The sequence below is a fragment of the Pezoporus occidentalis genome, unplaced genomic scaffold (assembly GCF_034315485.1).
Source record: "Pezoporus occidentalis ecotype Australia unplaced genomic scaffold, CSIRO_AGI_Poc_V1 ctg4, whole genome shotgun sequence".
Classification (NCBI taxonomy): domain Eukaryota; kingdom Metazoa; phylum Chordata; class Aves; order Psittaciformes; family Psittacidae; genus Pezoporus; species Pezoporus occidentalis.
The window spans coordinates 9,486,283-9,500,162 of NW_026915724.1; the positions used below are offsets into that span (position 1 = coordinate 9,486,283).

General features: G+C 36.8%; 1 protein-coding gene across 1 annotated transcript in view; it reads right to left on the minus strand.

The window, feature by feature from the left end:
• The window catches only part of RP1 (RP1 axonemal microtubule associated), a 217,828-nt gene that overhangs the window by 95,138 nt on the left and 108,810 nt on the right, over positions 1-13,880 (minus strand). Inside the window, exons 26-31 of the mRNA XM_062633144.1 lie at positions 11,880-11,955; positions 7,623-7,777; positions 6,953-7,031; positions 3,864-3,945; positions 1,023-1,078; positions 823-855 (exon numbers count right to left, since the gene is read on the minus strand). Of these exons, the coding sequence (XP_062489128.1) occupies positions 823-855; positions 1,023-1,078; positions 3,864-3,945; positions 6,953-7,031; positions 7,623-7,777; positions 11,880-11,955 (481 nt within the window). The remainder of the gene's footprint in view (positions 1-822; positions 856-1,022; positions 1,079-3,863; positions 3,946-6,952; positions 7,032-7,622; positions 7,778-11,879; positions 11,956-13,880) is intronic.

Below are 13,880 nucleotides of genomic sequence, written 5' to 3' on the forward strand. Positions count from 1 at the left end.
TAATTTTCACTGACACTGGAATTAGACTGAGAGATGTGGACTCATGCTACAGAAGGCAAGTCACTGTTTTCAGAGACAAATGTAAATGTTTGGGGGCATTTTAAGTTAGTTTCTCCCATCCAGTTCCCAGACACACTTGCACAGAATATACATTTACAGTTAAATTTTTGCAAAAATACTTCTGTTGGTCTGTTTCTCCTTTCTGGTTAGGGAGAAACCCAGAGATGGTATCTCAAATTTTAAACACTTTGGAGATGCAAGCATATTACAGTGATGAGGCTGTGTTTGTAGGTATAAAAAATGGGTTATTTTTATTAAAATCTTTGTATTAATTCAACTGAATGCATATACTATATTTAGCTTCACTAACGGATATGGACTTTAAACCTGCATTATTTCTGGCTACTTCAAGAATACCCTGATGGATTTTGACCTGAAAATGTTTCCACTGACACTTCACAACACATTTTTCAACTTGCTGATATTTGCTAGGGGACCTGTCCCCATGTATTAAATGACAGTGATATTGGCATAAACAAAACAACACTTGAATCTCTTCTCAGTGGAATTCCTGGCTGATTTCAAGATAGAATAGTAGAAATATGAAGAAAAACAGAAATAGTATATGAGCAGCATGTTTTTCTCAATTACTTATAAAGGCCTAGTCCTTCCTATAGACTATTGCCACAATTTATCTTCATTTTCTCTCAAAGTTGATAGTATATGTATACATTGAGGTCATGTGGTTACGTATTTGTCACAATACTGATTTGCAGATTGAATTCAAACAGCAAAAATAACGGTGTAGAAAACAATGTTTACCTTTAAGGAATGTCTTTATTGAACTGTCATCCTCTAAAATATGAGCAGAAAAAAAAAATAAATGTAAGCAAACTTTATTATCACTTTTCTTCTTAAGTTAAAGTCTTATCCAAAAAGGCTCTTCAGTAATAAATAGGCATTAAGTATATACAACACCAATATTAAGTATATACAACAATATTCTTCAACAAAATACTTACTATTGGCAGTTAGCTCCCTCTCAGTCTTCCCATCATCTTGATATTCATCTAACCATCTTTCATATCAAAAACAAAAATATTAACATTAATAAAAATTATCAGTATATTACAAGTAATCCGACAATTACCTTCTCTCTCCAATAGTAATTTTTTATACCTTTAGTCAAATTATGCATTGAAACTACTTTCTAGATTGAATTATCTTTTATAAGTAAGTTCATCAAAGTTAACCTCATTCATATTAGGAGAATTTGGCTCACTCTGATCCAGGCAAATAGGAATTATCATGGTAGCTATGCGAAGTACTACAGTACTATACAAATTACATTATAAGAAATACTAAGTATTTACAGGATCAGGGACTCACCTGTGTATTTGGAGGGGTGATCTAACCTGCAGTGCTTAGCTATATCCATTGTACTTAAAATTATATATAACCTGTGCAGGTCTGGAAGTTTCTACAGCTTCTGTAGATCTGCAGCAATTAACTGAACTTCTCTTTTTACTTCTCTTTTTTGTTATTTGGATGAATTTAAGGTGCTTTCTTGAAATATCATTTCACTATAAACATATAACTATACTCATTCAGTAGATCCCCTTGTTCATATAACACTTTACAGTCTTTAACAATCTCACTTATTCAAAAATACATAAATATGTGCTCACTAACATCTACTATTCTATTGTCTCCATGTTGAGGTTACATGTGCTTAAACTGAAGGATCCATAATACATTTCACTTCTCATATGCAAACAACCTCTATGAATAAATCTCTTATGCATGAAGTCTAAAGTCCACTGTATTTCAACTATTGTTGCAATAAATAGCTTGATTAACTTCTGTGACCTATCTCGTTATTTCCTCTTAAGAAACAAAAGATCACTAGCACTTTCTAAAAATAGAAATCAAACTTTGACACATTGGCAGAGCACTTACACTGCAGGCAAAAAATGACAGAAGTCCTCTAGTTCTATACATAATGTCCCTAATCTTTTTCTAAGAGCTTGATAATTTCCTTTTGACAAGGCAGTTTTGCAGACAGCCCAGTGTATTAAGTATCCCACCCTTTAGAGAAGTCTCCTTGACTTTAAAAAATATCCTTGAAATTAAAAAAAAAATCCTCTCATTCATCTACTCTTCCAATAACCATCTTTAATGCACACCAAACCAGTTAAAAAGCCTAACCACCAAAAAGGAAAACTAAACCAAAAGCCTGGTCATTAGAATAATAATTCTGAGGGGAGTAAATACTTCTTAGCTACTCATTTCCAGGAACCTTGCAAACTGAAATCTTGTTTTTTAGTAAAGAGATAGGATTCCTAGAGGAGGAGAGCTGTCTTTAATGAATACCTAAAGATTTTCAAGACTTCAAGGCACTGTTCTCAAAATAAGATGAAAAAGATTTCAGCCATGTAACCCAAACTCATAAATTCTGGGGACCACATACTACAGAATATAATTATCTTGATCTAAATCAGAATTCTGCAAATTCTACTATATTAATTATCCCAATATGATAACAACTAAAGCATATCAACACTCCACCCAACTTGGTGTCATCTGCAAACATACTGAGAGTGCACCCAATCCCATTTGTCCAGATAATTAATAAAAATATTAAACAGAACTGGCCCCAGCACTGAACCCTGGGGAACATCACTTGTGACCAGCCACCAACTGCATGTAACTCCACTGACCACCACTCTTTGGGCTCAGACAGCCTGCCAGTTTTTTACCCAGTCAAGTGCACACCCATCCAAGCCATGAGGAGCTGCCTCGTCTCTCAGCACATGGGGATGGCCTGCTTGTGCATCTTTATGATTTCCTCCTTGAAGAATGTCAAGCCTTCCTGGACTCCTTTGCCTTTCAGGACTGCCTCCTGAGGGACTCTGTCAGACAGGTTCCTCAACAGACCAAAGTCTGCCCTCCAGAATTCCAAGGTACCAGTTCTCCTGATGCCCTCCTTACTTCTCTGAGAATCAAAATCTCTATCATTCCATGATCGCTGTGCCCAAGGCAGCCTCCAGCCACCACATCAGGCACAAGTCCTTCACTGTTCACAAACAGCAGTGGGTGCCTTCCCTAGTTGGCTCACTCAGCAGCTGGGTCAGGTAGCTAATATCCACATGCTCCAGAAACCTCCTGGACTGTTTCCTCTCTGCTGTATTGTACTTCCATTGGACATCTGGTAAGTTGAAGTCCCCCATGAGAACAATGGCTAGCGATTGTGAGACTTCTCTCAGCTGCCGCTTCATCCTGGTTGGATGAGCTATAACACAATCCTACCATGGTATCTGTCTTGTTGGCCTTCAGCCTGATTCTTACCCATAAACACTCAACCCTATTGTCACCACCATTAAGCTCCAAACAATCTAAACCCTCCTTCCTTAACATACAGAGCTACCCCACTGCCTCTCCTTTCTTGCCTATACATCCTGAGGAGTTTATAACCATCCATTGCACACTCCACTTGTGAGTCATCCTGACATGTTTCCGTGATGGCAACTATATCATATCATATATTTACACATAACACTTCTTAAAACATTGAGAACTGAGAGCTTATTTATGTGTGGTCTCTGTATAATTTAGATTTTTTAAAAAATCAATGCACTTTTCCTCCTATGCAACATTTGGTTTGGGGCTTCTTTGCACTAGGCTATGCTCCCTACAGAAACATTGTTATTTGTCTTCAATGGCAAAATCCTGCATTCCTTGTATCTTGAAAACCCCTGGGACAGTGCTCATACATTTAGGCTGTGTGCACATATCTGTTCTCCAATTTTTTTCCTCAGGTTGCTGGAAGTGTAACAAATGCTTTTTCTCCATTAATGGCATACCTATTACAAGGAAATACAACCTCCTGATCTTCCTTTCCTTCCTTATATTTGATAACAATCTTGTCCAGGAACCATCCATTGCCTGCATTGTAATGACAAAAGTTTATCATGCAAAATAATGCATTTTTGTATTAAAATTAAAAAAAAAAATCCAGCAGAAACACATCATAATAAGACAGAGCTAAGCTAAATAGATAAGATATATTAACAGAATGAAAGCTTTATTATTCTGTGTCTCTCACAAGACGTACAATGTTAATTCTTCTCTGCCTTGCTGTTTTAATTTTGAGAGAAGTGGGTTTTTTTTCCTTAGAGAATGAGACCTCTGTGAAAGGTGGAAATTTTGGTTGTTTGGAGTGAACTTGTTATTGCACATAGAAGAGTATTAATTAACAAATCATTAAGACTGTTGCTGTCATTTGCAAATGGAATGGGGCTGCAGCCTTGGAAGGGCTTTGTATAGGTGCCAGTAACTGGAAAAATGGAAGATCCAAGGATCCAGGGACAGCAACTGGATAGACTGAGTGTCTAAGGCCAGCTACTGGAGTCCTTATAAGTCAAACTGGATAGATAGATGATAGATAGATAGATAGATAGATAGATAGATAGATAGATAGATAGATAGATAGATTTACCATTGATGGACTGTCATTCTGATCAGCTGGAGAGGGAAATAGGATAAGGCCACAGATGTTTGTGTTTGTGTATGTGCTGAGTTCCTGTGTTGATCTGTGTGGCCAGCCATGTGCATACATATATGTGCTTTGTAAATGTGTCTCTGTGTGTGCCACCTGACAGCACATACTCAGCCTTGCTACTAGTGCCACCAGCAGGCACAGACCTATGCAGCCTCACTTCTGTCAGGCTACTGATTTTTTTCTCTCCCTAACAGCAGTAACCACTTCTGCGTCCGTGCTGATCTCTTGGATCACTTCCAATAATCATCCTAGTGACTGGTACAGTTCTTCTGCAAAGCACTATTCAAATATCCTGTTCTCACTGTATCGGCACCACTCACAAGTTGTCATGTTGCTTATGACATTTTGCCTTACTCACAACATTATTTAACAGCACATTGTAGCAAAATAGCATGAAGGATGTTTCAGTCAGAAGCATACAACTGTCCTATTTATTCTCATGCTCAGCATCTGAGTCTGGAAGTCCCTAGAAGGCAGCAGTCTCTGTCCCATAAGGAGGACTTGCCCAGGCAGTGCATGGAACAGAATGGTATTTCTCCTTAAAGACTTCAGGCCCAGGGCACATTAGGACACTTTGCAAGCTTCTTCCATCACCCTTTTATATTGTAGATATTCTTTAATTAGAAAGAACCTACTAGCCTTCCAATTAACCACATTAACCATCAACCAGGCATGTCACTTTGAAACAGGTCAAAAAAGAAAAGAAAAGCGTTGCTTGTGTAAATGTACAGGAATGTATTGAAGGTTTCTATGGAGGAGAAAGTTCTTTCAGAAGATAAGACACATCATCTTGTGACCCACACCTGACCAATACCAAAACCTAGGACAAAATCCCTTTTCTTTCCTCATTCACAATGGCCGAAGTCTAGGAGCCCCAAAGAAAGCATATGTTCTACGATACTTTCAAGACTCAAGGTCTTCTGCCCTATCATGCAAGCGATATCATTAGAAAAAAGGGAAGCCTCACCACTAAAGGAACCTTCATTCTTCCTGCTCAACTCCCAAAAGGTTGGGTCTCTAGATAGCCCCTGTGCTGACTCGCCTTCCTTTTCCAGCTCTCAAACCCCCAGGTTACCTCAGGCCAAGCTTATCTGGGGCTAGGTCTGGATACACTTTAAAAGAGGTCTGTGAGATCTGTCTGTTCTGAATACAATGAACAATCATCTTAATCAAAGAGGCATAAATTTTATTATAGAAAGTATTCAAGCCATTGTCCTCTTTAGACGATCCTGCAAATCCACAGATGTCTATTGCCATAGAAAAGCTTAAGATGATAGCTGACTCTGGTTGCAGATTAATGCTGTTCCAGTGATACGGCTATGTTGCTTATTAAAGGAAAGACAAAGGAAGAGAGCATAGTATGGTGTCCTGGGGAAACAGAATGAAGGTAGGCTCCACCACACTACCTTCTGTGTTATGCCTTGGCCTACTAAGATGTGAAACTCTCAGTTATACAATCATCTGTACTGCTGAAAGAAGCAAACTAGCAAACTACAGAGATACTAGAATCAAGTTTACACCCCGTACCAAGGCTGCACTAATAAGGCTACTTCTGTAATAGAATAATTTTGCTCAGAGTCTTAGACAGTACAGTCAGCAACATGGATACTGCTCCAAGCCATTTCAGAGGAGGGTAAAAGTGTTTCTCTAATCTTGGATCAGTGTAGCCCTGAACTGCCTTAAAAATCCTTCTCTTCACTTGGCTCCTTCCTAGAGCCTTCCTTAATCTGCAAATGTATTTGCAGTATTTGCATCTTTAGTGCTTTTAAATACTAGCTTTGTCTTCATTTACATCATTCCAGAGGTGCATAACTCAAGGGCCTGTACCAAAAACACACCTCATCACAAAATTGTCTCTTTTTGTTTGCTTGTTTTTTTCTGAAAAACGTGCAAGCTGAATGCTATGTCATTCACTGAAAAAGCTCCACATTACTTGCACAGATTAAAAAAAGCATCCAAATCTTCTACCGTTGCCCAAAGCAGCAATGGGCATTATGCTATAGCTACTCAAAATTTGTTTAGTAGTAAAGCAAGTGTTCACGATCTTTAGTTCTATTCTGGCCAGTCTTCACAGTCTGTCTAATGAAGGATTATTTTACCTGTGTGAGCTATGCTTTCATGAGTTTTCTATGTAATTAAATAGGATTTTCTTATAAATAAACTTGAAAACAAAGAGTAGGATGACAGTATTTGACATTAAACTCATGTCCTTTTTGCTTTCTATTACCACTGTTTTTCACCACCCCGCCACAGTGACCAGTCTGCAGGAAGACTTTTTATCACTGCATGACCTTCTGTCACATTTTTGTATAAAGGATGCAATATAAATAAAGTGCATTGTGTTTAAAAAGGGCTTGAAAACAGATTGGTCTCTGGGAAGTTAAATTCTACCTGGACCGGCTCCATCACGGCTAATCAGAACTTTCTCCAAGTCTCCCAGTGAGACAGCCTTTATGCAGAAAATATCCATCTGTGGAACCATACAAAGAAAATGATAACAGCTATTGCTTTGATGATAACAGTATAGAATAGTTTATTTTCTCTCTCCTCTTTTTTTTTCAAAATTAATAGTAAGGATCCTTTAAAGCTTTCTAAGGTAAATAACATCTCAAGATTACTCCATAGAGACAGCACTCAATTCCTTTAGCATGACACAATGATCAGTTACAAAGAATTATTTGGTCATCTCTGTATTACTCTTTCTAGTCCTATCTGCCTCACCAAGACTGGAAAACACACTTGGGAATAACGATTTAGAACTTGCTTCTAAAATTCAGTGATCTGTCTGAGAGAAGAAAAAAAGTTGTTACCATTTTCTGTATATGTGCAATGTAAGTAACTAAGAGTACTCAAATTCTCCTATCCAATGTTCTCAACGAATTACTGATCCAGAAGATCAGTTATTCATATGAGGTAATTCTGCAAGTAATTTTGAATAAAGAAAATATATGAGAAAATGGTAAACTGCTTGAATAAAACTAAAGATATTTAGACTTGAAGAAACAATCTGCTAGCTATAAATTACTTTTATTGATCAGAGATAGCATTGCTATTACTTCACCTGTCCTTGTCGAAATTTTACATTATTATTCTTAGATCTGTGGAGCTTCCTTTTGCCAGCATCTCCTCTTGTCCCAATGAGGTTGATATAAACATTAGAATCCGTTTCAGCACCAGGTTTAGCACCCGTGTATACATGGACCTCATACACCAACACTAGAGGAAGAAAAAGCTTGAGATTATCCTTGTAGTGTGCACATGATTCAAAAGCTTTCCCACCAGAATTTTGCCAGAAGACTGCACTGACTTTCAAGTTTGAAATTAGCAACAACTACACATGCATTTATCACTTCCACATTCAAATATTATAATTCACTGCACAAAAATAAGAAAATACCAAGCTTAAAAGTGCAATATGCTGAGTATCGCTGTGCATTGCTCAGCAAAGCAGCTCATCAAGGAAGTGTTCCCTAGTGCTCCATTTTCTTCTCTCACTCCCTGTTGACTATTCATGATTTCAGGACCTGATTCACAACGTCTTTCTTGGCAAGTTGTCTGGAGTTCAACTAACTGTGCCTAGTCATGGTCACAAACAATAGCTGTTTTCCACTGGTACCAAAGCATTTTCAATCTCCAGATTTATGCAAAACAGAATTTTCTGGGTGGTCAACCTTCATTTCATCTTAACAGGAGAACAGTAATCATGAATCCTAGGGGGGTTAGATTTTCACATCACATACAAAGGTGAGCAAGTAGATTAATGGGCTCCCTCATCTATAATAAGCAGACAATTTGCATTTGAAAGTTTCAGTATTTATCACTAGTGGATGCTAGCCCTTTTAAAACAGCTTTCAGTGAAAATATATTTATAACTTTTTCATGCCTCTCCTTCTAGTCTAAACCAAAGTCTTACACACAAAAATCTACACTTATCTTCAAAGAATTCTGGAATATAATTTAGAGCTACTGTATTAACATATTTTGCTCCATACTAATATTATCTTTATAATTATTCAGATATGCAAACTTATTTAAATATATATATTTGTAGTACTCACATGCTCTTATATTTCATTTATGATTAAGAAAAAAAAAAATCCTGTTTACATCTTACTGGCAATTTTTCCATGCAGTGTTTCTATTCTAATCACAGCTGGCCATTTCTGCTGTGATGTAGTAGATCACAGAGATTGCTCTTTCACTAATGGGTAATTTTAATAGTTCTTGGGAGTGAAGAGAGGCAGTAGAAGCCCTAACACACAATTAAGCACTCCTGTTAAGAAGAAACTAGGATGAAAACAGAAAATTATAACAAAATGCTTGAAACCGAGCAATATTCTACAAAAAAAATGAATTAAAATACTATTAAGCTTAAACCACCAAATAGCTTGTAGAATCTGACATTTCCACCAATTTTTAATTCACTGGACCCCAAGGCAGCTTATAAAGTTCAAATGTCCACCATCACTGAAGAACAGCTATTTCTGATTCCCGGTAGAGAAGCTAAACAAGTAGTAAAATAATACTGCAAATAATTAAGGGAAAAAAAATAGCCCTACATATATTAAAAGGTAGGCAGGAAGTGTTGATGTTGACTGTATGCTTAACCAGATTAGGATATTTCTTTTAAACTGCATCAAATTGTCTTAAACTGGTAAAGAGAGTGTCTCCAACTCTTTATCACTATTACAACTTTAAGTCAAAATAGATGTTGTGACCCTTGGTCTATTATTTTCTATAACTCCAAGCATTCATTTAAGTTCTCACGTCCATACATTAGTGTACCAACCCAGCCCAGGACATATAACTGACCTTAGTAATAAACACATCTTCAAAAATTTGGTAGAGCATTATAAAAAGCAATTTCAGACTTTTAACATAAAAACATAATATTAAAACAAATGGTAGATATGAATTGCAAGTAACAAAGATAAATGGACCTGATAATTAGCATAATTGAGCTATATATCCAAATGACATTTTATATCCTCCTAGTCTAATCACACCTGTGTGCAGATTAGAAGCAGGAGAATATAAGACAAACAAAAAATTGGCCAAAGGACAGAGGATAAGGGGAGACAGCAAACTATGACAGGAAACATGCAGCAAAACAGAGTCACACTACCCATGAAAGGGCAAATATGTGTCAGTGTGGAAGAGAGGTCACACTTCCAAAAGAAAACCTAACCGTGATATTAATCTGTGAGCAGCCATTTGAATAATAGGGTTGAACTACCCATGGAGCAAGACCACAGATTAGTAAAAGCAGGGACATATCCACATGAAGTCTCCTCCATGCTTTTACATTCTTACTTACATTTTCAGTTTTGAAAAAGAAAAACATCTGTGGGAGCTAAGGAAATGGTAGAGACTTTATGTAATGAGTGTTTATATACAAAGATTGGTGTCTGCATTACTTATACCTACAACTAAATTCTGTGATCAAACCTGCAAAATTTAAGTACCTATGAGCACAATTTCAAAGCATATTCAAGGTTTTAAGAATCCTTTAACAATAAATTATGATAAGAAGAAAATACCAACAAGTTCTTTCTTTCCTGAAGGGAGAACACACCAGAACAGAATAAGAGATAATTATAACACAACACAAAGATATTAACAGATAAATGAATTAGAGTTCCTTTTGCAGTACTGTGCATCTCTGTGGTAACCAGAGAGATGATAATGATCTAATCAAATACAGCTTTCTGTTGCTACAAGACTAAATAAATCAGTCTGAAGTAGAAAACATGCACATGTTGAAATGTAAAGAACTGGAAAATATTTTCCATAGCTCCTTGGGTATATACATCTTTGCCATCTGGAAAACGTTAGGTCTGGCATTTATTTAGGTTACATGATCTGCATTATTTTTAAAGGAACCTTCTTAACAAAAAAAGATCAGTTTGTGCTTTAAATTTTTGTACAAATTGACAATACAGGCTGCTATATAAGGATAATAAATGGAATGTTCATTTCCCTCATTTGTTACAATACATTTTATAAGAAATACATAAAAATATAAGCAACAAAAATATTCTCCAAAACACATTGTACATGCCTACTTCGAACATGTCACTATGGATAAATGAACATTCACTAAATAGATTGTGGAGGCTGTTTGTACAAATGGACACCTAGGCACAGAGCAGCTTGAGTGGATGGAATTTTTTCAACCACTGTCAAGCAGTTCCTCTCAATTGCAGAACAGCTACAAAAGGTGCAAGTGTTAGTGGCCCCTGAGCTACAGATTGCTTAACTGTAAGAATAAGAAGGATGATGTCACTCTGTAAAAGAAAAGGCAAGGTACACCAGCAGTTTGATGAGCACAGGGAACAGATACCGCTGAATCTGGAGAGCAAACCTACCAGTCAAATGCGCTGCTGAGACAGCAAGACTCACCATGTGTGAAATTTGCCAGTTTGTAGCCTTCTGTATCTTCACAAAACATAGGATATTTTGTGCACAGAGTAAAATAAAAAGACCCTAGAAAACATGTTCAACCTCTATGACTCTGGTTTAATTTCCTTTGAGAAACTCTTACTCAAAGGCTTCCATTGCTGCCACATCTGAAATGGAGTACTGCTTCACTGCAATAAGTAAAGACCATCCCAACCTCCTGAGAATTAGAACTCTATTGCTCAATCCTCTGCCCTTTAGTAGTAATTTAATTTCACTATATGCTGATTTAGTGAAGCTACACTAGCTGAACACTGGGGTGACAAAGTAGAGAGGTAGGCCCATAGGCAACACAAACGAAAAAAAAAGAAAAAGTTGAAAATAGTATCATAAACCAAACCACTCAACAGAAGCCAGAAAATAGTGTTTCAGCATTTCTGTTAGACTTGCATCCAGACACCTGTCTAATGTGGGGCATATCAAAATAATAGAAGAACACAGTAACTTTAGTAAAGGATAGAAGAGTATTAATTAATACAGAATAGCAGGAAAAAGTCTCAGCTAGAGCTCACAAAAAGAGAAAATGACCTTTCAGAAAATAAGTGATTGAAATCTTCAAATTGCTAACAGGGTAACTTTAGATAAGCTCTATAATCAAACAGAAAACTCTGTGATGTGGATGCGTGGATGAAACTTTTGAATAAAGGGAGCTAAAATGTTTTCAGACAGAGGTGGGAAGCTTCTTAAAGGCTCCATGAAAGGCAGACATTAAAGAAGTATAATAACTATGTTGAAAAACGACATATCAAAATATATCAAAAATACTATAGGAGTCACTGAGCAGTCAAGTGTACAAGTACCAAATTTATACTTGCTCAGTCCATAAAAATGCTATTACTGCTATCTCTTGAGACATTACCATGAGGCTTCAGGTGTTTTTTTAAGTCCCAATTCCAGCCTCTGGCATCTACTGATAACATGAGAACATGAACCACCTGGAATAAAGGGGAGAGAGAAAAGCAGGGCTTCTTTTCTCTGGTTATGAAGAAAAGGTAACTTAAGGGCATACTGAGGGCAATAGAATGCAACTTAGAGAACCCTTTTATCCAGACTTCTTATTCTGGGCACCTGAATTAGGGTTTCTAGTATAGAAGGGTGCTATGCTCCTGATACTTTCTCAATGGTTAGAGTTAGTTTTGCCCCAATCTGCAAGCACAGTACGTAATTCTCATTACCTTCTGAGGGAGTAAAGCACAAAATTCAGTAACTTATGTAAACAGTAAACAAGCATTGCAGGTTGCTTTGCATTAAGGACTAAGTTAATATTTTGATATGCTTTGGGAGAAGAAGAAAATAATCCTAGTAGGAGGATTTCTTAGTGAGAATAAGAAAATGAAAATTTTCACTGCAGAAATATTGGTCTTTTTCTGCTTAGTATAACTACGGTCCCATTGTCAGTTCTTTTCAAAATGATTCTACTCAAAGTATAGTCATTATTTTAGAATTCTAGTTATGAGCAGATTAATTCAAGATAAGTATACTTAGCACTTATTACTCAACATACATTAGATAAGCTTCCTCTGTATTACAGCCGTCTGAGCCTAATGACCCTGGTGTGCCTACAACAGCACATTAGCTTGAATCATGAAACAATCTCCTAGTTACTTCTTTCTGTTTTGCAGCATAGAGGGAAAAAATAGATTCTTTTTGGATTAAACTATATGAAAGGATATGTTCCAAGAACACAAAGACAATGATCTTGCCCCAAATTGGCAGTCAGTCTGTGGGAGCAGTCTAAAACGAGGTTAGAGTAACTTCCCCCCAAACACACATAATGAGGATATTGGACCTTTAGGTCACTGGATTTTTAGCACCACCCACTTCACTGCACAAATCCACTCCCATCAGGATGCTCGTGTAAAGACATATTGGCCAAAGAGCACAAAACCTAGAGAGATGGTAAATTATATACAGCATTTAAAATTGTCAAAGTCTTGCTGTTCAGTCCTGCCTTAATGATGGCGATCCAAGATACTAGAACAGTGTTACACAGTACTGTTCCAGGTTCTACCTTTTTTCCATATGACATGTCTACTTGAATGAAATGGTCATTTTGGCTTGATTTGTTAAACAACAAGAAGTGGTTTTATCACTTAGTTTTACTACCTGGGTTGCACAAACAGTGACTGGCATTTTGCCATGGCAGAAGGGTACAGATAGAGACTGCTGCAGCATTAAGGATAAAAGGGAACGATTTCTTAATGGATGGTAGTGGTTAAGAGGGACTATATTCCTCAGAAGTGCTGCATGTATTATTTGAGAAGACATACATACAAAAACACTATCATATGAAGACATTTCAATTAGAATTAGAGTTCTCAGGCTTTCTAATCTCCACAACTGCAATTTGCCGCAATATTCTAAAAGAAATAATTCAGGAATGTTATTCATAACATGTAAGAAAATTACCAGCTTTGCAAAAACACACTTAGTAATCAATTTTACAACAAGAAACAGAAGTTTAGCTATTTACCTATGTAGTTGGTGCTTTCTGAGTGATTAAACAACGATACAAACTTTGTAGAGATAGTGCTTGAGTCATAACTAGTTTCTTTGGTCCTCCTTTGCACTATTTCAGTCAATGAGCACATTTCTAACCTTTCTGTATTTGCCTGCACATTTCTCCAAGTGGAAGAGAAATCTAAATCTTTTGAGCTGGGTTTTTTCCTGTCTCAACCTCAATATTTGTCTTTTATCTCAAGTTAGTACACTTATTCCTTCAATTACGTGAGCAAGAACAAGGCACAATTACTGATTTATCTTCTTATCAGAAGTTTATGTTCACATAAGAGAACAGTAAGAAAATTCAACACTTCCTGTATCATTCCCCCCTTTAGATCAAAAACTTCAGCAATATCTG